The sequence below is a fragment of the Macaca fascicularis genome, chromosome 18 (assembly GCF_037993035.2).
Source record: "Macaca fascicularis isolate 582-1 chromosome 18, T2T-MFA8v1.1".
NCBI lineage: Eukaryota > Metazoa > Chordata > Mammalia > Primates > Cercopithecidae > Macaca > Macaca fascicularis.
Window position 1 is genome coordinate 1,543,256 of NC_088392.1, and position 20,750 is coordinate 1,564,005.

Consider the following 20,750-nt stretch of genomic DNA (forward strand, 5'->3'; position numbering starts at 1 on the left):
GAATGGGCTTCAGTTTCCAAACAGCTGAGCCTGAGGCCCTGCCGGGTCCCTCCCCCTTAGAAAGGCCATGTCCCAGCATCTGAAAACACCCTCCTCGTGAGTGGCCCCCACCCTGCCGGGGAACGATGAGAATCCCGGAATCGCGCCCTCAGCGGCAGAAGCCCAGAGCCGAGGCAGTTCCTTTGTTTAAGTAGTTTGAGTAAAATCCTTTAATTCTGATTTTCCAAGGGTTAAAGCCTGTACATGCTCATTGCTTAGGTGAAAACCGAAGGCTGCTCCTGACTCCTGCAGTTTCTAGACAGACAAAACGACAGACTCTGAACTCAGCAGGGCCACATCCGCCCACAGGACGCGACAGGAGCAGCCTAGGGAGGGCGAGGGTTCCAGGGTCCCCTTGCAGCCTCTCCTCGGCCGGCAGCCACAGGCCTCATAGCCCTTTGGTTGTGTGGGGGTTTTTCCCTTAATTAAAAGGAAAGAGAGTGAGAGAGAAAGAGAGAGAGAGAGAAAGAGAGAGAGAGAGACAGAGACAGACACAGATGGAGACAGAGAAACAGAAACAGAGACATAGACAGAGATGGAGAGACAGAGAGAGACAGACACAGAGAGGCAGAGACAGAGGCAGAGAGACAGAGACAGAGAGAGATGGAGACAGAGATGGAGAGACAGAGACAGAGAGAGGGACAGACAGAGAGACACAAATGGAGAGACATGGAGAGAGACGGAGGGAGAGAGATGGAGAGACACAGATGGAGAGACAGAGACAGAGAGACAGAGATGGAGAGACACGGAGAGACAAAGACAGACAGAGAGAGACAGAGATGGAGAGACAGAGACAGAGAGAGAGAGAGAGACGATCGGCGCATTTCCCCGACGTAAGGCAGCCTCTGGGTCTTCTGGGCTTGTGTTTCTGGAGCTGCCCCAGGACCACACAGCAGCCAGCGGTCAGGGGCCCCAAGAAGGCCAGCCTCGCCCCGACCTGTGCCGGCAGAACTCGGCCCTGAGAAAGTGTTGCCCGCCCAGGAGAGGTCGGCCTTCCTGGAGGGCAGCCCAGAGCCGGGCCTAAAGAGGCCAGGTGGGCCCGCACACGCCGCGTTTCTCGGTGGTAGCAGTGTGGCGGCATCTGTGCGTCACTCCCAACATGATTCCCGACCCCTGGCTGGGCCTGGCCACTGGACGCAGCCTTCACCCTCCCACAGCCTGCCCCAGGGATGACCCCACAGACCACGTGGTTTTCTTCCATGACCCAAGGCAAAGCCTTTCACAAAATCCCGCCCAGCAGGCCAGGGAGTTGCGGGAGGGCTCGGCGGCCCAGGCAACCTCAGGATTTCAGAAGTCGGAGGGGGCATGGGGGCACTGCTGTCCCACCCTGGGGGTTTACCCAGAGGCCCCGGCCTCCTGTCCAATGGGCTGGCTCCCATGCACCCCTCCCTGAAGCCAAGGCCGCCTGACCCTGAGGCCGTGGGTGGAGCCTCCTCTCCACATGAGACCCAAGCTCTGTGCCCGTGGGATGAAGGCGGCCCAGAGTGGGGCACAGGCCTCACAAGCCGGCAGGAAAGATGAGATTGGTGGACGAGAAGCAGGTGATGGGCCAGGGAGGGACCAGAAAGGCAGGGACACCCAGCCTGGCTCTCCTGCCCGCCAGGTGAGGTTCAGGATGCAGAGGCAGCCCCTCCAGTTGTCTGTGCCTTGGCCTCTTGTCCCAGGCAGTCCAGGTCCAGCCCCTTCCACCAGGACAGCGGTGCAGGCACCAACAGCCCATGGCCCACCCGCACTTCCCAGGACAGAGGTGGCCACGGGCAATGTCCCTGGGGCAGGACCTGCTGTCCCCATCTGTCCTCCCCCAGGCTGGGCAAGTGGATCCCAGACTCAAACCAAAGTCAAAGCCACAGACCGGGAGCACGCAGGATCCGGGCTGTGAGGCCAGAGTGTCAGGGTTTTGTTTTAAAGGGCACATTTGAGGATTTCATAAAAACTGACGGCGTCCTGCGGCTTCACCACATGGGACTGGAGCACGGCCAGGGCACAGACCCTTCCTTGTTCTTTGGAAAATCAAAGTCATCGCCTCTCTACAGGCCCCACCCCTCCCAGGCCCACCCCTGTATCTCGTGAGCCTCGAAACGGCTTTGGACACAGGACCTGCCGTCCCAGGCCCAGAAGCCCCCGACACCGTCCCCACCCCTCTATCTGCCCTGCCCTGCCCCGGACGGGTGAGAAGCTGAGCTCAAGACCCTGAACCCCCACCCCCGAGGCAGCCCCCAGCCCTCGCCCAGAGCCAAGAGCTCCCTGTGGGCCTCCTCCCAAAGGTTAACGTGGGGGCCAGAGCACGCTTTCTACAAAGCCCCCAATGTCAGCCTTTCTCCCTCCCAGAAACACTACACAGATGGGAGAAAGCACCTTTCCATGGCTCCCAAACATTCCTTGCAGCTCAAGGGTGGGAGGGGACATTTGGGGAGCAAAAGGAGCCCGTTGGGAACCCAAGCTCAGCGGGAACGGGGCCGTGCTGTGGGATCCCAGCACCCCTGGGCAGCGGGAACGGGGCCGTGCTGTGGGATCCCAGCGCCCCTGGGCAGCGGGAACGGGGCCGTGCTGTGGGATCCCAGGGCCCCGGGCAGCGGGAACGGGACTGTGCTGTGGGATCCCAGGGCCCCGGGCAGCGGGAACGGGACCGTGCTGTGGGATCCCAGGGCCCCGGGCAGCGGGAACGGGACCGTGCTGTGGGATCCCAGGGCCCCGGGCAGCGGGAACGGGGCCTCACTGTGGGATCCCAGGGCCCCGGGCAGCGGGAACGGGGCCTCACTGTGGGATCCCAGCACCCCGGGCAGCAGGAATGGTGCCTCACTGTGGGATCCCAGCACCCCTGGGCAGCGGGAACGGGGCCTCACTGTGGGATCCCAGTGCCCCGAGCAGCAGGCCCCACACTGAACACCCTCCCTGTCCCTCACTCCCCTGCCCTCCGGGACAGCAGCTGCTGGAGCCGGGGCCCGTTGCATCTTCTCAGGTTTACTCCGTGGCTGGAGAGCAACAGTGTGGTCCAGAGGGCGGGGAAGTCCCCTGGGCCCCCGCCACACCCCCACTATCCCCTCATCCCCAAGTTCACACCAGGGTCGGGTTCTAGTCACTGCACACGCAGACTCTTCCCAGACCCCAAACACCTTCTCAGAGGTCTCCAGGGTCAGGGCCCATCTGCCATTACTCAGAGGAAGTTTTGGCAGTGAGAGGCCTCAGACTGCACTTGCCATGGATGGCTTATAAAACAAAAACCAAAACCAGAAAAGTCATATTGCACGAGTTAATGTGGGGTGGGGCACAGATCAGTCATGGAACTGATTCCGTTTCTAGTGGTGCCAAAACCGCCCGGCTCAGCGCTCAGAGTTCACTCAACCTCAGCTTGGACCTATGGGAAACCTGGGGGTTTCACAAGAAATGACCGCATTCTGGATGTTCACTGGACAGCAGCCCAGGTGATTCACAGGTAATACGTGGAGCTACAACAAATACAGTGGCTTCTCCAATCACCTACGGGATCTTTCAAAATAGGGACGTGTCACTCTCCAAGGACTCCTGTCGTGAATGTTGCCAAAACAAAGGATGCTGAGACTCTGACGCCTGGAACCACAGAGCACCCTTGGCCCTCGGGATCAGAGGAGACCCAGCAGCAAGAGGCACCCAAGCTTCCAGCTTCACGCTCAGCTGTGAGGTTGCCACGGGGACAGGATGCAGCCCGCGGTGGCGGCACCGCGGTGGCAGCACCGCGCTGCTTCAGCCCAGTAAACACGGAGTCGCTTCACAGCCCTCTCCTGGTCTCTGTGCCTGCAGCACGGCTTGTGGACGGTGACCCTGCCTCGGAGCTGACACCTGGAGGCCGCTGGGCCACGTGGACCTCAGAGCCCAAAGTGCTCCAATACCTGCACTGCACCTGGCCAGAACCGAAACCTGAAGGCTTGACAGCTTCTTACCCTTCCCTCGATGCCTAGAAGTTTCCACGTGGCTAGTCTCCATTTCCTCATCCACAAAAAGAGGCTGATCCCTGCTCTCCACCCCCACAGGCCCCGACACTGTGCTCCCAGGCCCCCGGGGTGGCCCTTGTCCCGCACCGCCCCTCGCAGCCAGGGCTCCAGGTGAAAGCAGACGTCATCCAGGCGCTATTGCGGACGGCCCAGTCTCTGGAAACACACTCGGCCTGTCTGCCCGTGGGAGGAGGCCAGCATTGCCTCGCGATTCCTGGTCTGTGCCACGTGTCACCCTGGTGTTGGGGAACCCTTGAGTTCCAGGAACAGCGGCCTGTGCAGAGGGAGAGGAGCTGGGGTGCCCCACAAGCCTCAGAACTGCTGTGATGGGGGTCAGAGGTGGCGAAGGCACAATACTGATTCTGCACGCCATCAGACCACATTCCTGACACACATCACGGCTTCCAGCGTACACGTGTGTGTGGGCTCCATGTTTCCGGCGAGAAAACGCTCCTTCCATAAGCTAGAACCTCTGGCCCTGGGAAGCAGAATCAAGCTGCGGATGGGTTTTGGGGGTTCCTGGTACATGAGTCCCCGCGGGGCAAAGTCAACATCTACGCGACCCTCCTGGAGGGGCCTCCCTCTTCCCCCCTGCAGCGACGTCGCCCGGAAACGCGTCCCCCTCTTCCCCCCTGCAGTGACGTCGCCAGGAAACGCGTCCCCCTCTTCCCCCCTGCAGCGACCTCGCCCGGAAACGCGTCCCCCCTCCCCCTCTGCAGCGACGTCGCCTGGAAACGCGTCCCCCTCTTCCCCCCTGCAGCGACCTCGCCCGGAAACGCGTCCCCCTCTTCCCCCCTGCAGCAACATCACCCGGAAACGCGTCCCCCTCTTCCCCCCTGCAGTGACCTTGCCCGGAAACGTGTCCCCCTCTCCCCCTCTGCAGTGACGTCGCCTGGAAACGCGTCCCCCTCTTCCCCCCTGCAGCGACGTCGCCCGGAAACGTGTCCCCCTCTTCCCCCCTGCAGGGACGACCTCGCCTGGAAACGCGTCCCCCTCTTCCCCCCTGCAGCGATGTCGCCCAGAAACGCGTCCCCCCTTCCCCTCTGCAGCGACGTCGCCCGGAAACGCGTCCCCCTCTCCCCCTCTGCAGCGACGTCGCCCAGAAATGCGTCCCCCTCTTCCCCTCTGCAGTGACCTCGCCTGGAAACGCGTCCCCCTCTTCCCCTCTGCAGCGACCTCGCCTGGAAACACCTGGAAATGCGTCCCCCCTCCCCCTCTGCAGCGACGTCGCCCGGAAACGCGTCCCCCTCTTCCCCTCTGCAGCGACCTCGCCTGGAAACACCTGGAAACGCGTCCCCCTCTTCCCCTCTGCAGCGACCTCACCTGGAAATGCATCTGTCGCACAGCCTGGTGCCGACGGGACGCGGCGTGCAGGTCACATGGTCTCACACGGGAAACCTTGGGGGGTGCACACGGCGTCTGGTGTGGCCTTTACCTCTACTGTCTCTACCAAAAGCCGACTAATCCCTGTGTGTCTAACCCAACTTCCAGAGATATTCTAGAAGCACTTATAAAAAAGAAAATCCCATCATAATATAGTAAACGTTTTGCTCAAGAATCCAAGAAACATTAATTTGCACCTAAGAGTCTAGTTTTGAATGTGAGTAACTGTTGTCTTCCAACTCTTGACTCAAGTTTAATCCCAAGGCAGGAAGTTCCTGCGGCTGCCCAGCTGCCGGAGCACCCACCCCCAGGCCCACCTTCCTCGCTGCTCAGAAGCCAGGCGCAGGAGCAAATCCTGTTTTGTCTGTGGTCACCGATGCACATCAGGACCAGACACTTCCTCCCAGCGGGGCCATAGGCAGCTTAGGAAATCTCAAAATTGGGAACCTGTGAAGGCTTCCAGCTCCCTGCCGTCCCCACACTGTCTCCACGGGGGCATCTGAACCAACCAGGCAGGTGCTGACCCTCCTAGGGTAGCTTCTGGGCACACGGTCTTCGGTGAGATGGGGCAACGTTTCAGATCTCAATGATCTGACTTTAAAACTCTGGCTCATGCCTGCAATCCCAGCACTTTGAGAGGACAGGTCGGGAGGATTGCTTCAGGCCAGGAGTTCCAGACCAGCCCTGGACAACATGGCAAGACCCTGTCTCTACAAAACATAAACCATTAGCCAGGTGCGGTGCCACACATCTGTGGTCCCAGCTACTTGGCAGGCTGAGGTGGGAGGGTCACCTGAGCCCAGAAGGTCGAGGCTGCAGTGAGCTGTGATGGTGCCCTGCACTCCAGCCTAGACGACAGAGCGAGACCCTGGCTCAGAAATAAAAAAATTATATATATGTATGTGTATATATATGTGTGTGTATATATGTATATATGTATGTATATATGTACATATGTGTATGTGTGTATATGTGTGTATATATGTATATATGTGTATGTGTACATGTGTATATATGCGTGTGTGTATATATGTATATATGTATGAGTGTGTATATATCTGTGTATATATGTATATATACGTATATATGTATGTATATATGTATATATGTAAGTATATATGTCCATATGTGTATATGTGTGTATGTGTATGTGTGTATATATGTATGTATATATGTACATATGTATATGTGTGTATGTATATATGTGTATATATGTGTGTATATATGTATGTGTATATATGTGTGTGTACATATGTATGTGTATATGTGTGTGTGTGTGTATATATGTGTGTGTATGTATATATATGTGTATGTATATGTGTGTATATATGTATGTGTATATATATGTGTGTATATATATGTGTGTATGTATGTATATATGTATGTGTGTATGTATATGTGTGTGTGTGTGTGTGTGTGTGTGTATATATGTGTGTGTATGTATATATATCTGAGCGCAAAGCCACAAAGCCGCGTTGTTTTACCCTTTCCAGGAACACAGTGCCTTCTCCTCCTCATGGCTAACAACAGACATCGACAGAGTAACACTGAGAAGGACCAGGGAGAAGATGCCCTGGCCCTTCCACACACGCTCTGGGAGAACGCGCAGGCCCTTGGCTTCTGCAGCCTCCTCGCACCCTCACGCCAGTCCTTCCCATCAGAAACTGCTGTTGCAAACCCCGCCCTCCAAGTGTCAGCTGTGAACTCCTTAACAGCAGAAACAAACTAAACAACGCAGGTAGAAAGCCGTGGGCCGCCAAATGCTACCGAAGCGGCTCAAGAAGGAGCAAATGAGCTAAGGCCAGGGTGCTCGTGCAATCAGGAGGCAAGATCTTCTTAACTCCGAGCCCCTCGCCCACGGAGGCTGGCAGACGCAGTGCCTTCTCCAGGGAGCTGCGGCTCCAAGGACACCACGGGCTGCGTAAAGCCCTCGACTGGGCTCTGACCCCAGAAGGCTCCACATCTTGGTGATGAGAGCAGAAGGCCAGTCCGGGCCGAGGGTCCCCGTGACACCTGCCCTACCCCGTACAGGCCTCGCGACAAGAGGGCTGAGCTCGCCAGGTCTCCTGGGAGTCGCGGTCCCAGCACGGGTGGAGTCTGGGATGCAGGCTGTGGGGTCTGCTCATCACGGCACAGAGTCCAGTCCTGTTGGTTGTGACTGGACAGCCCCGGGCAAGTGGCCTCAGCCGTGTCCACGGTCGGGTGGCCATTCAGCGCCTATGGCCGGACAGCTCCCCACCACAGAGCATCATGGGGCATGGCAGGGCAGCACACGGATTCTTCGCGCCATCACACAAAGAAACTGCTGGCTCCCCTGACCCCCACAGTCTCCATCAACACCCCGAGCCCTGCAGACCCACAGGAAGGGTAGGAAGAAGGCAGGGTGCCAGGGGCTCCTCCCATCCCATGGTGGCAGGGACCAAGGACAGATTCCAACATTGCAATGAAACTGGGTAGGAGCAGGACGCATCCACAGCACCACAGAGGACAGGCCCAGCCATCGCCCATCTCCCGCCACGGCCCATCTCCTGGTATAGCCCATCTCCCATCTCCCACCACAGCCCATCTCCTGGTATAGCCCATTTCCCATCTCCTGCCACAACCCATCTCCCACCACAGCTGAGGGCTTCCTGGGGACTGTCCGGCTTGTGCGAGTCACCTGCTGGTCTGCTCAGCCAAACACAAGCTCCAGAGCCACCACTGTGAATGCCAGGGAGGCACATGGCCACGTTCTTCAAGACCCTTCAGAGTCAGCCCAGCACAGTACCCACAGGAGGGACTGGAGACTCCCCAGGGCCTGACACGCATGCCGGGAGCCAGAAGGCTGGCTGAGGCCTGTCCAGTTCCCAAAACTGCAGGGCAGGTTGCTGGGGGGGATGCCCCAGCCAGGCGTAGTGGGAACCAGAGCCAGGGTGACGTGGCTTCGAGGCTGGCTGTGGCCTGTGGGCTGCGGGGTGGTTTCCCTTCCCAGAAAGGGAGGGGCTTACAAAGAGATGCAGTGGAAGTCAGTCCTGAGCCATTCCAGCCCATGCCAGCGTTTTACAAACCATGGGGCAACTGGACACCTTCGGCTTCTTTGCTAACCGTCTTCCCAGGAGGTGATGGCAGCGGGAAGCTTGGGGAAGACCCCACAGCCACCACTTTACATGTCCTGCTATGCTGGGGTTCGGTACAATGCCTTAGAGACTATGTTCACCATCACGCCAAAGGGTCCACCAGTGCCCAGGGACATGGAGGTCTGGACAGTCCGGCACCAGAGCCCAGAGACAGCCCCACTACAGGGCCTGGGAGCTCTCAAAAGCCTGCACTGTTCCCCCAACACTGCCGGGGCCTGAACCCCTCAGATACCAGAGCCACAAGAGCAAAGGCATTCAAATGCAGTAGGAATCACTACTGAGCCTGGCAGAGGACTCGTGTCTGTGAAAGAGAAGACAGAGTCTACCTGTTACTGCGCTGGGCTTATATGATCTTTTTCCAAATTCTGATAAACTCTGAAACTTTCAGATAACTTACGAAATGCAAGGGTGAAAGTTTTCTCAGGCCTTTTGAAACTAATACTATGCATAGCAGAAAAATGACTGATATTGCTAAAATCTTCAATATTGCAGCCCAAAACTTAAACAATGTCTGAAATAAAGAGGTTTTTGTTTGTTTGTTTTGAGACAGAGTCTCGCTCCTCTCACCCAGGCTGGAATACAGTGGCGCGATCTCAGCTCAGTGCAACCTCGGCCTCCTGGGTTCAAGCGATTCCCCTGCCTCAGCCTTCTGAGTAGCTGGGATTACAGGCGCCCACCACCACGCCTGGCTAATTTTTGTACTTTTAGTAGAGATGGAGTTTTGCCAATTTGGCCAGGTTGGTCTTGAACTTCTGACCTCTGGTGATCCACCTGCCTTGGCCTCCCAAAGTGCCGGGATTACAGGTGTGAGCCACTGCGCCCAGTCAGGAGATTTGAATATACGTTATTGTACCAACCTAACAGCTATTTCTGATCATTGAAACTGAGCAGGTTCTAAGTAAACACTGTTCATTAGCCTATCTCGCCCCTTAGAAATTCTTTTTCTTTAAACATTCAGTTCTAACAGGCAATGTTTCACGTGTAGAAACTGAATTCAAGGGCTGGGTGTGGTGGTTCACACCTGTAATCCCAGCACTGTGGGAGGCCGAGGCGGGCGGATCACAAGGTCAGGAGATCGACACCATCCTGGCTAACATGTTGAAACCCCGTCTCTACTAAAAATACAAAAAACTAGCCAGGCGAGGTGGCGGCCACCTGTAGTCCCAGCTACTCAGGAGGCTGAGGCAGGAGAATGGCGGGAACCCGGGAGGCGGAGCTTATAGTGAGCCGAGATCGCGCCACTGCACTCCAGCCTGGGCGACAGAGCGAGACTCCGTCTTAAAATAAATAAATAAAATAAAAAGAAATTCAATTCAAGAATTGTGCTGTTAAAGTTACCAATAAATTCAGTTAAAATACCTCTGCCTTTCCAATTCCCCTACAACCTTGCTTCTACAAAGGCAACTCCGGAGACTGGGTGCAGAGAGTGAGACATGTGGAGACACTGACAGGGACACTTTCCAGAGGCTGATGCCCAAAGAGGAGAAGATGTCGGCACAGACAGACCTGGACATGGACGCACATGGCCTGTGGCAGGTGCCCAGGTGGAGGAGGCCGAACAATGAAGCAATGAGGAAGCAATCACGTAGACTTTAGTTCCTGTAGGTCAATATGAAATCTTTAAAAGCCACCATCTGAGAACCACTATTTATAAATAACAAGCACAGCATTCAACATGCACTCTCGCCCTGGCCTCCTCCAGACGCAGCCCCGCAACACCTCCTTACACCCTCAATGGCACACGGAAAGGTGCCCTGGGAGCACTTGCTGTGATCACCGTCATTATCCCTGGAAAGAAGCAAGGCGGGAAGAAAACCACTCCTTTCTGATGCCAGAATTCACAGCTTAAGATTCTAATTTGTAGGGCTCTGGCAGGTGGCCTGTGGTTCCGGTGCCAGTCCTCCCAAGCTTTGACAACAGACACATCATTCCGCTGAGCTCCAAAATAGCTCCAAACTCTAAAACTACCAAGGTTCTATCACCTACTCTTACTAACTTCACAAACATTATCATTGCTTCAATTGTAGCAAGAATTCAGCATTGTTCTTTGACCGCTGTGGGTCTCTCAGAGGCTCTGCATAGGACTGGGGGCCACAGGTACTCAACAAGCAACAAAAGGCCTCAAAGGACAACAACCCTGGAAGGTCCCCAGGAAGGATGCACACAGCACACTTTCCACTAGAAAGCTCCTTCTGGCATAAGGACAGGATTAACGGAGCAGCAGTTCTCTACCACGGCTGGGAGAAGATGGGCATGTTGTACATTCTCCATCCCAAACTTTGGAGATAATTAAAAATACAACTTTCTAGTTGCACAGCCCGAGATCCTGGTGACGTTTTCCATGCTGGCCGGAGTTGCTGCGTGCGACCAACGGAGAGGCATTCCTGGGGAAGGAAGTCTGGCCCCTCCACCTTGCTGGTAAAAAACTTAACATTTCATCTCTGCTGTGGCTTCCAGCTGCCCCGGGGCACCCGCTGACGAGGTCGCTTGGAAACAGAGCACAAGGAACCAGGAAACATATTTTGATGTGGAACCAGAACAGTGGGAAAAGGTTAACTGCAAACCCCAGAAGCGAGTGTGGGACATATTTACTGAGCTTTGTTTGTGTTAACGCTCAGAAATGTTTCAGGCATCACACCTAACCAGGCACTCTGCAGCCAGGAGATAAAGCTAACAGGGTCACATGGCCACGGAATTCTTGCTGAAACTCCCAAGCAGAGGGAAAAAACAGCCTCCTATGCTTTCCAACCTCCACACCAAACACAGGCCCAAGGGTGGGCAGGAGGGGCCGTGCCCACCAGAACATGAAGTCCTTGTGGACACCTCGCCACCCAGGAGACGGAGAAGGAACCAGGACGAGCTTGTGCTTTCAAAGGCTGCCTGCAATTTTTCCTGGGACCGTAAGACTGGGGCTGAGGGCCAAACGGTGTTCCCCGCAAACTCACATAATGGAGTCCTGCCCAGTGTGGGACTGTGTCTGGGAGATGGTCCTTACAGAGCAATGAAGTTCAAATGAGGCTACCAGGGTGGCCCCAACCCAGCAGGACCAGTATCCTCATGAAGGGGGACATCTGGAAACAGACATGCACGGGGGACAGCAAGATAGGAGTCATGGGGAGAAGACGGCGGCTCCGAGCCAGGGAGACAGGCTGGGCAGATGATCCCTCACAGCCTCCAAAAGAAAGCCCCGATCTTGGCTTCCAGTCTCAGGACCCTGAGAGAAAATCTTCCTGCTGGGAAGGCCACTCGTCCGCGGGACCTTGTCAGGGCAGCCCCAGGAAACAAACACGCGGGGTTCACCCAAAGGTTCACCACTGCGTTATGTCCCAGTTACACCTCGACAACATCACTCTTCCCTTATCTCACCAGTTCAGTCAAGTTCACGGTGATGGACGACTTTGTCACCGTGGAGACCATGAAGCGCACTGTACGTGACCATGTGCTGGAGAGTCAGTGCCACGGCGCTTTTACTTTTACTTACACGATGACAGTGATAGTACAGCAGAGGCAAAAACAGTTTTTAAATTTTCCCAATGCCTCCAACTGGATGGGATTTTTATTGGAAATTCAATCCAGGTCCTGACATAGGCTCGTTGTGATAACCTAGAATATGCCAGCCTTTTAAACCTTAAAGTATTGAAAACAGAAGTTGGGATAGAAAGGTCTTGACTGCAAGTCAAGAAGAACCAGTGGTGATCCTTGCTTTCTCTCGAAACCTCAGCTGACCACAATTCTAAGTATCACACCAGCAGAAAGGCAGAATCAGCCATTCGGCTGCTCAAAACACTGTCAGCTCTCACACTGTTTCTCTGACAGAAGCCTTCAGGGAGGTTTAGGTGGGTTCGTTCCCAGCCTGGAGGAGCGTTACCTGCTTGCAACTCTAATTCTGAGACCAGAGCAGAGACGGGTCCTCCCAGAGCACCCTCACTGCCTGGCTTCCTCACCCTGCAGGCATGGGGGCTGCACCTGCCCTCCCTACCGCGTGGTCTCGCCTCCCGAGTGCTCACTAATAAAAAAGGAGTAGGGGGTGGGGAATGGGGAAGAACGAAAAAAAAACAACAGGAAAACACCCAGTCTGGAATGCCCCGGGCTGCGCGTGGCAAACGCCTCTTCCTGAGGATACAGCGGCAGCCCTGACGTCACGGGCCATGGGGCACTGCCCTCGACCGCCTGTGCGGACGTTTTCGTGCCTCAGATAAAAATCCCGGAGCAGAAAGCACTCTCAGGGGCCACTCATAGCCCACCTGCTGGGAAAGCTGTTTCGTTAGAGATAAAAACACCCAGCTGGTTAAGTGGACCCAGCGGAGTCCCAGCAGCCCCTCACACCGTTAAAAAGAAAAACCAACAACCTGGGACCCAAAGAAGGAGGCGCGTGAGCTCCCCCAGCCTGATGCCGCAGCCAGCGTCTCCGGGGAGCAGGAGGCCGCGCTGTTCCGAAGCGCGGGCTGGGGGCTCCGGGGCACTGCGGAGCTGCGGTCCCATCTGCACCCGAGGCAGGGCTGGCAATTACGGCGGGGGAGGAAGCGGGAGCAGCCGGCGGCCACCGAGGGGGGCCGGCACGTGCAATCCCCCGAGGAAGACACTGCGCGTGTGTGAGCCCGCCCGAGGGGCGGATGGCGTCTCCCGGAATTCCCACGTGGAAGCCGTGACCGCCAGCAGCGCCGCCCTCTTAGAAATGGGTGTTTGCAGAGACTGATCAGCAGGGCCCTGATGGGAGAGGACTGGAGACTTCAGACGGGAAACGCGCAGACGGAGGCAGGGGCGAGGCGCCCAGGGAAAAGGCCGCAGGAAGAGGAGGCAGACGTGGGGAGACGCTCCCTCCCGGCTCCATGAGGAGCCCACCTGCCCACCCAGGCCCCAGACACCGCCACCCCGCCCCGCGCCGCCCCGCCCCTCCCGGCCCCGCCCCGCGCGGCCCCGCCCATCCCCACCCCTCCCCTCCCGGCCCCGCCCCTCCCAGCCCCGCCCCTGCCGCCAGCTCACCTCATGTAGGACGCAGGGGACAGGGGCTTGGGCTTCGCCCACTGGTATGGGTGCTGCGGCACCGCCAGGTACTGGTCGCAGAAGCCGCCCTTCCTGATGTGCTGGAAAGAGGAGAAGTCTTCGGGCGCGAAGTCGGCCGGGGGCGGGGGGCTGCCCAGGTCCTCCCCGACGGGCTCCACCTTGAGCGCCACCGAGGGCGGCTGCTCCAGGGTGGTCTTGCGGGACTTGACAGGGACGCCGTCACCCAGGTCCAGGCTGCTGTCAGTGGTCAGCGCGTTGATGGCGGCCACGATGGCCGAGCTGGTGTACTGGGTGGTGTTGCCCAACCACGAGTCGTCGGTCACGCTGACCCGCGGGGAGCCGTGCGGGGACGGCGTGGGCGAGTGGTGGGGTGAGTAGGGCGGCTGCCGGCCGTTGAGGCTGTACTTCCTCTTGTTGCACGGGGACGCGGGCCTGGAGGAGCGGGCACCCAGCCAGCTCTCCTCAGTGACGCTGGCGCGGGGCGAGGTGGAGGGGGAGTGTCGCGGGGAACCCAGCAGCGTGCAGGCCCCCAGCCCGCGGGGAAAGCCCTCCTCAGGGTCCGTGGTCTTGGGAGACACGCAGGGAGACTGCCATGGCGACGTCTGGGGGGACGCGTACGGGTACGAGTAGTTGGACTCGTAGGAGGAGGCCTCCGAGTTGCAGCTGCGGGAGGACAGGCTGCTGGCCGGGCTCAGGCACGAGGGGTCTCTGTAGGCCTCCAGGCTGGGCAGGCTCAGCGTGGCCGTGGAGGGGGACCGTTTGGAGCTGGGGAGGACGTCTTCCACCTCCACATCGTGGAAAAACTGGTTGTTGTTGTGGTACAGACCCAAGCATGAGGTTATCTCGATGCGAGGACTCTCCAGGGCAGGGGCCCCATCTGGCCTGGCGTGGCCGGAGGAGAGGAAGTAGCCCGTGGGCCCACCGTCCAAAGCTGCTCCGTACCCCGAGGGGTGATCCGCCGGCTGGACGATGCCCGGTGTGGAGGTCTGAAGGTTGTGGCATGGGGCCGGCAGGGTAGAGTGTGCTGTGGGGAGCGGCAAGGCAGGGCTGACATTGGAGGATGCATAGCCATAGTGTTCTAGAGAGAAAAAGAAGCAGATGGTGGCATGAGGGGCTGGGCATCACAAAGCAGACACCCATGACCTCAGGGCAGCCGGCAGCCCCTGGCCTTGATGAATGGCTGGGGGGCCTCAGACCCCACGGAGCGGGCCTCTGCCAACGCCCTGAGACTACACTGCCCAACAGCTCCAGGCCACTTGGAGTAACAGGTCCCCATGAGCCCCTCGCTGCCCACCTCCCCTCCTCCCCCAACAGCAGCACAAGCCCCCAAACGTCCCTCCCAGACAGAGGCAGCCGAGTCCTCACCAGTTCCACTCTTCATTCAAAAACCACCTTCCCGAACCACCCCATCTTCATTTAAACCCCAAACTCAACATGTGGGCCCTCCTTCTCTAGTTTATTTTTTCTCCTAAATACGTATCACAATCTAACAGCATGTTTTTACTCATTCATCTCACACTGTCATCTCTTTGACAAACAGAATCCTAAGTTCCATGAAGGCAGAACATTTGGACGTCTTAGTCTATTCTGGCTCACCACTGTTTTCAGAGCCAAAGACTGTGCCTGGCACATAAAGTGTGTTCAATTTGTTTAATGGATGAATGGTTGGTGGGTGGGTGGACAATGGATGATGGACAGACAGGTAAATAAACTGATGGATGGATCATGATGGACATGGTGGGTGAAGGGATGATGGGTAGATGGAGGGTAGGTGGATGGATGGATGGTGATGGACAAACAAGGGAGGAATGAGGGATGAAGAGATGGGCTATGGACGGGTGGATGGGTGGGTGGATGAATGGATGGATGATGGATGGATGGACAGGTAAGCGATGGATGAATGATGGATTGGGGATGGAGGCATGATAGATAACTGGTGGATGCATGGATGGATAGATGAATGGATGGTGATGGATGGATGGATGAGGAATGGAGGAATAAAGGATGGATGATGGATGGATGAATGAATGGATAGTGAATGGAGGAATAATGGATGGATGATGGATGATGATGCATGGATGATGGATGGATGATGATGGATGGATGGATGGAGAATGGAGGAGTAATGGATGGATGATGATGATGGATGGATGATGGATGGATGGATGGATGGATGGGGAATGGAGAAATAATGGATGGATGATGGATGGATGATGATGATGGACAGATGGATGGATAGGGAATGGAGGAATAATGGATGGATGATGATGATGGATGGATGGATAGATGGATGAGTAGATAGGGAATGGAGGAATAATGGATGAATGATAGATGGATGGATAATTGATGGATGATGATGGATGGATGGATACGGAATGGAGGAATAATGGATGGATGAGGACGGATGGATGAGGAATGGAGGAATAACGGATGGATGATGGATGATGATGATAGATAGATGGATGCATAGGGAATGGAGAAATAATGAATGATGGATGGATGGATGATGATGGACGGATGGACAGATGGATGGATAGGGAATGGAGGAATAATGGATGGATGATGGAAGGATGGATGATGATGAGGACAGATGGATAGGGAATGGAGGAATAATAGATGGATGATGGATGGATGGATAGGGAATGGTGAAATAATGGTTTGACGATGGATGGATGGTGGATAGGAGGGTGGGTGGGTGGATGGATGGATGTGTTTTAGATCTAAGGACCTAGAGATGTAAACAGATTTTAATAGGCCTTTCACTGTCAAGCTGCCCTCATCACCAGCAACAAAGAAAACTCCTCAAGGATTGGATGAAAACACAGACTCTGAAATCCCCCTCACGGAGATTCTGAAACTGGCTCATGTCCTAGGAATCCATCTTTTAGAACAAAACAGAAGATTCCGGTACACAGCTAATTCTAAGGATCATTATGTGTTAATTACACTCAAAATATTTTTTAAAATCATTATTAGGGAAATTAGTAATTTTTACAGGAAAGATGTGCTTCTGGATTTCTGATTTGAAAAGACTTTTTATGACATCTTGGAACCTCATGATTACATGCCTGGAGATGGGTATTCCCAGGCCTCTAAATAATACAAACAAGCACATGGAAATCCTATATTCATCTCCTGGTGCAAATGCACTGGCTGGAAGATTTTTATTCAAGGACAGTACTGTCTTTCTGCTAAGTTGTGGTTCAGAAACCAACAAGGATAAATGCCAAGAAAATCGAGGGTCTCAAAATACCAATCCAAACCCCACTGTATTTACTAACAGAAATGGTTCTAACGCGCAGATAGGTGGGAAACACGGCATGGCGGCCTGGTAAGAGGACACACTGTGGCCTCAATGCCAGGAGTCACAGCTGCCTTCTGGAAATTGCAGACACTCAGGGGCCAGAGCTGTGACAAAGAGAAAAAAACAGAACTGCGATGGAGCCACACCTCACAGGTGTGACCAGAAGCTCTCAGGGGTGGGAGCTGAGACCTGCTCAGGACGTCTTTGTACGGGAAGGGCCCCTTAGCTAAGGCTGAGCACCTTGGGGATGGTGCTAGCCAGGCCCCAGTCCCGCCTTCCCCATCATAAAGAAATGCCCTCAAGAGGATGGGAGCCATGCAGTCTCCTGCACCCAAGAGAGAACAGGAATTGTCAATAAATCCAGGAGGTGGCCAGGCACGGTGGCAGCTCATGCCTGTAATCCCAGCACTTTGGGAGGCCGAGGGGGCAGATCACCTGAGGTCAGAAGTTCGAGACCAATCTGTGCAACATGATGAAACCCTATCTCTACAAAAAATACAAGTAGCCAGGCAAGGTGGCGCGTGCCTGTAGTCCCAGTTACTCGGGAGGCTGAGGCAGCAGGATCACTTGAGCCCGGGAGGTGAAGGTTGCAGTGAGCTGCGATCACGCTACTGTACTCTAGCCTGGGTGACACAGCAAGACTCTGTCAAATCAATAAATCAATCAACAAGGAGGTCTTTCTTTTCCCAGAGCCACAGGCGGGGCCTGGGGTGGAGCTGGAGCTGGGCATCCTGACGCCAATGCCAGCATCCAGCCTGGCCTCTGGTCAGGACACACACACCATCCCCGGGGGCTGCCCCAGCCGCGAAACGCCAGCGCTGGGACTGACCACCCGTGTTCACCGGCATCCACTGGGCCCCCCATACTCCACGCCACGCTCCATGCTCACTGGACACTTCAGGCAAACACCAGGCTCCAATGCTAAAACTTCGGCGACCATCTTTCTAAAAATGGAGCTGGAAAGCAGCTTCCTGGAGAAGGTGAGGCTTCCAAGGAGAATTTGAAGTCCTCCGATCTGCTGGTGATACCTGGGGGGCTCTGGGCCAGGCAAGCGGTAGCCCTCTGAGCGCTCCGCCTGGGCGTCACAGCGGCCCCTCCGTGGCCCGTGCAAAGCTCCTGAGCCGGCTGCGTCAGATCCGCTGGACAACAGGCCACACAGGCAGGTCCCCTCTGCCCGGTGCCCCACACGCCCGGGTGCCCCACACGCCCGGGTGCCCATGCTAGGCCAGCCCTGATGTCTGCCCAGCGCACAGTGCTGCAGGAGACCCACAGAGCCATGACTAGCTCTGCGTCTGGGGGTCCCACGGTGGACACAAGGAAGGCGGGGTGGGGGACCAATGAGGGGGTTTTGTCGAGCGCAGGCCTGCGGCTCCTGGGGGGTTCCCATTGGGGCACCACACAGAGCCACCTGTTCACAGGTCTGCAGCTCCTGGGGGGTTCCCGCTGAGGCAGCATGCCGAGCCACCTGTTCACTACTCTGCATTCTCACCAAAAGTTGTCTGAAAGATATTCCTTAGCCAGAAATGCTACGTTATACACACCGGCGCAGGAACTCACACCCACACTTAGTGCTGGGCACGCTTATTTGTCTAGAAGCCCTTTCGCCTGTTGGAGCAGAAACATAACATTCCGTTAGGAATGAGCTTCCGTCTCAAACCAGTCATCAACTCCAGGAGACGCGGAAGCACAGGAGCGGAGCTGAGGGAACGTGAAGGCGGCGGGGATCCGATTACGGGGGCCCAACCTCCCTCCCACACCCCGACTTCCTCTTGGAGGTATCCGTGGCCTTCAACTGGCTCTTCAGGCCCCACCTGCTCCACACACTTCCCCTCACTGTCCAGACCTCAAAGGTGGCTTCACTGCAGTTGATTAATGTACAGATTCCTACACTTCCTGTTTCCCAATCAAAAGAATATTTATTTCCAAGACAGCTGATGCCACAGTTGAACTACCATTTGTTGGTAGGAAGGTAATTCTGAAGAATTTTTAAAAATCCTAGCAATTAACAGAGCAAATCTTGGGGCCTCCCCACCACTCACCCTCCCACAGTACTCAGCCCTGAAACGGGTGCCCAGCCAGTGGCAGAGCCCAGAGCTGGGTCACATGGGGTACTAGAGCCAGATTACCGGAAGGTTCTAGATGAAACGGGGCAGGAAAGGGGAGGCGGACCTCACAGGTCTCTGTGTGCAAGTCCTCTGGGGCTGTAGCCCTTGATGTTTATGTGACAGGGGCCCGGGCATGAGGGGAAGTGAGGAAGAGGAGGAGACTCCACCCGTAGCCAGAGCAGGAAGTGCATGCAGCGAGGCCCACGGACGCCCACAGCACCAGGGGTCTTTATTTAAACTAAAGTATTGCAATAAAACCTGATTCAATGAGGCAAAGAAACACCATAAAGCTTTTATTAAAAAACAAAAAGGTCTCACCTAAGCATGAGTTTTCCCTGATCAAACAATGGCAAAATGAAAGCTCAAATGCCTGAATTTCATTAGGATCCCTTGCCCAGGTCCTTGGAGGGCGGGTGGTGGATAAAGTTCCCTTGTTCTTCCTAGAACAAGAGCAAGGTGGGGGGTCAAGCTGCCCCCAGAGGCCAAGCCCCACACACCAGGGGCCACTGTCCTGGCTGTGAGCCCCTCCCTCCCAGCTCCCAGTGAATTTGGTTTCATGACCCACCTAAACCATATTCAAATCTGAGTTATTTAACTATTCAAAGGGGTCATATTTACATGAAAGGAAAATATTCCCAGTAACTTTCTTAATGATTCTGAGCTGCTTGGCTGACTCATGTCACGCCAGACGCCACCGCCGAGCTCGGGGACCCCACTCCCTGGCCACCGTGTTGGAGCGCCTGGCTCTTTGCTAAGGAGGGTTCATTAAATTACAGTGCAGGTGAGCAGGGAGACAGAGCTGGGTTCTAGGCGATGATCACGGAGAGCACATTCAAAATCCCTTAACAGAAGGTAACGGCATGGCCCCTCCGCTGAAGGCACCATCTCCCCACTTTTGAGTCCCCTGATCCTCACCGGCTTGCTCAGCCATCAGGTGCCCCATGACACACAGGTGGCCACGCGGGGAGCACCAGCTCTCAGGCCGGCCCAGTCCCACTGGCCTCAGCAAGTTCCACATGTCAGAGCTGTTAAAAGTGATCTGTCTCACTCTGAGAAATAATTCACTGCAGAACCACATACCTTTCTCGTTTCTGAACGACCACAAAAAACCGTATTGGTGCATGACATTAAATTAATACATGAAATACTTCTGGTCAGGGCTCCCTACGGGTGGGCAGCATTCTAACCTTGCAGACCCCGCCCTGCTGAGCCCCCGGGCACCTGCCCCTCACAACACGCAGTTCCCAGATGGTCACTCCCTCACTCGCTGTGTGCAGGGCAGGACAGCCACACCTCCGCCTTGCGCATCAGGCCAGCACTGCCGACAAGAATCACCAACTCTGGCCACAGCCAGATCTCTCGTCTTTCACAAACTCTGAGAGGCGGCCGTCACAGATGATGTTATTTTTCATTTTAAGGAACATCCCCTTCAGCACGTGCTGGGGCTGAACTGCAGGTGGACCCCCAGGCACTGCTGTCACCTCTCCAGACAGCCACGGAGTCTGCTGTGGGTGAGGCCAGATGACAACTGTGCATGTACTGGAAATAAAACGAAGCAGAGCGATCCACGCCAAGACCGTGCTGTTGGAAGCAATGTGCTTAGCAGGCCCGGGAAACGCTGCCTCACAGTGGCACCAGGACATGGTCAGGCCCGTGGCATGACAGACAGCAACAGCTTCCCAGACACCGTTCCCCCAACAATCTGCCAGCAAGAAAGATTTACAAAGGCAAATAGGATGGCCTCATCACAGCGCAAACAAACCGTATTTAATGTTCCATAAATACGCACGCCAACGCCTTAAGAAGGGTCCTTCGTCCAGCCCGGGGCCCA

The 20,750-nt window shown here is 55.8% G+C and overlaps 1 protein-coding gene across 9 annotated transcripts in view; it reads right to left on the bottom strand.

The window, feature by feature from the left end:
* Positions 1-20,750, bottom strand: part of NFATC1 (nuclear factor of activated T cells 1) — a 129,417-nt gene that overhangs the window by 98,607 nt on the left and 10,060 nt on the right. For 7 of the 9 annotated variants that reach the window (XM_074022337.1, XM_045378102.2, XM_045378101.2 and 4 more), the window contains one exon: positions 13,490-14,588. In XM_074022337.1, the coding sequence (XP_073878438.1) occupies positions 13,490-13,494 (5 nt within the window). In that variant the 5' untranslated portion in view covers positions 13,495-14,588. Of the gene's footprint in view, positions 1-12,855; positions 13,130-13,489; positions 14,589-20,750 lie in introns of those variants that run through there. The other 2 variants (XM_074022338.1, XM_045378105.3) reach the window with 1 other exon arrangement.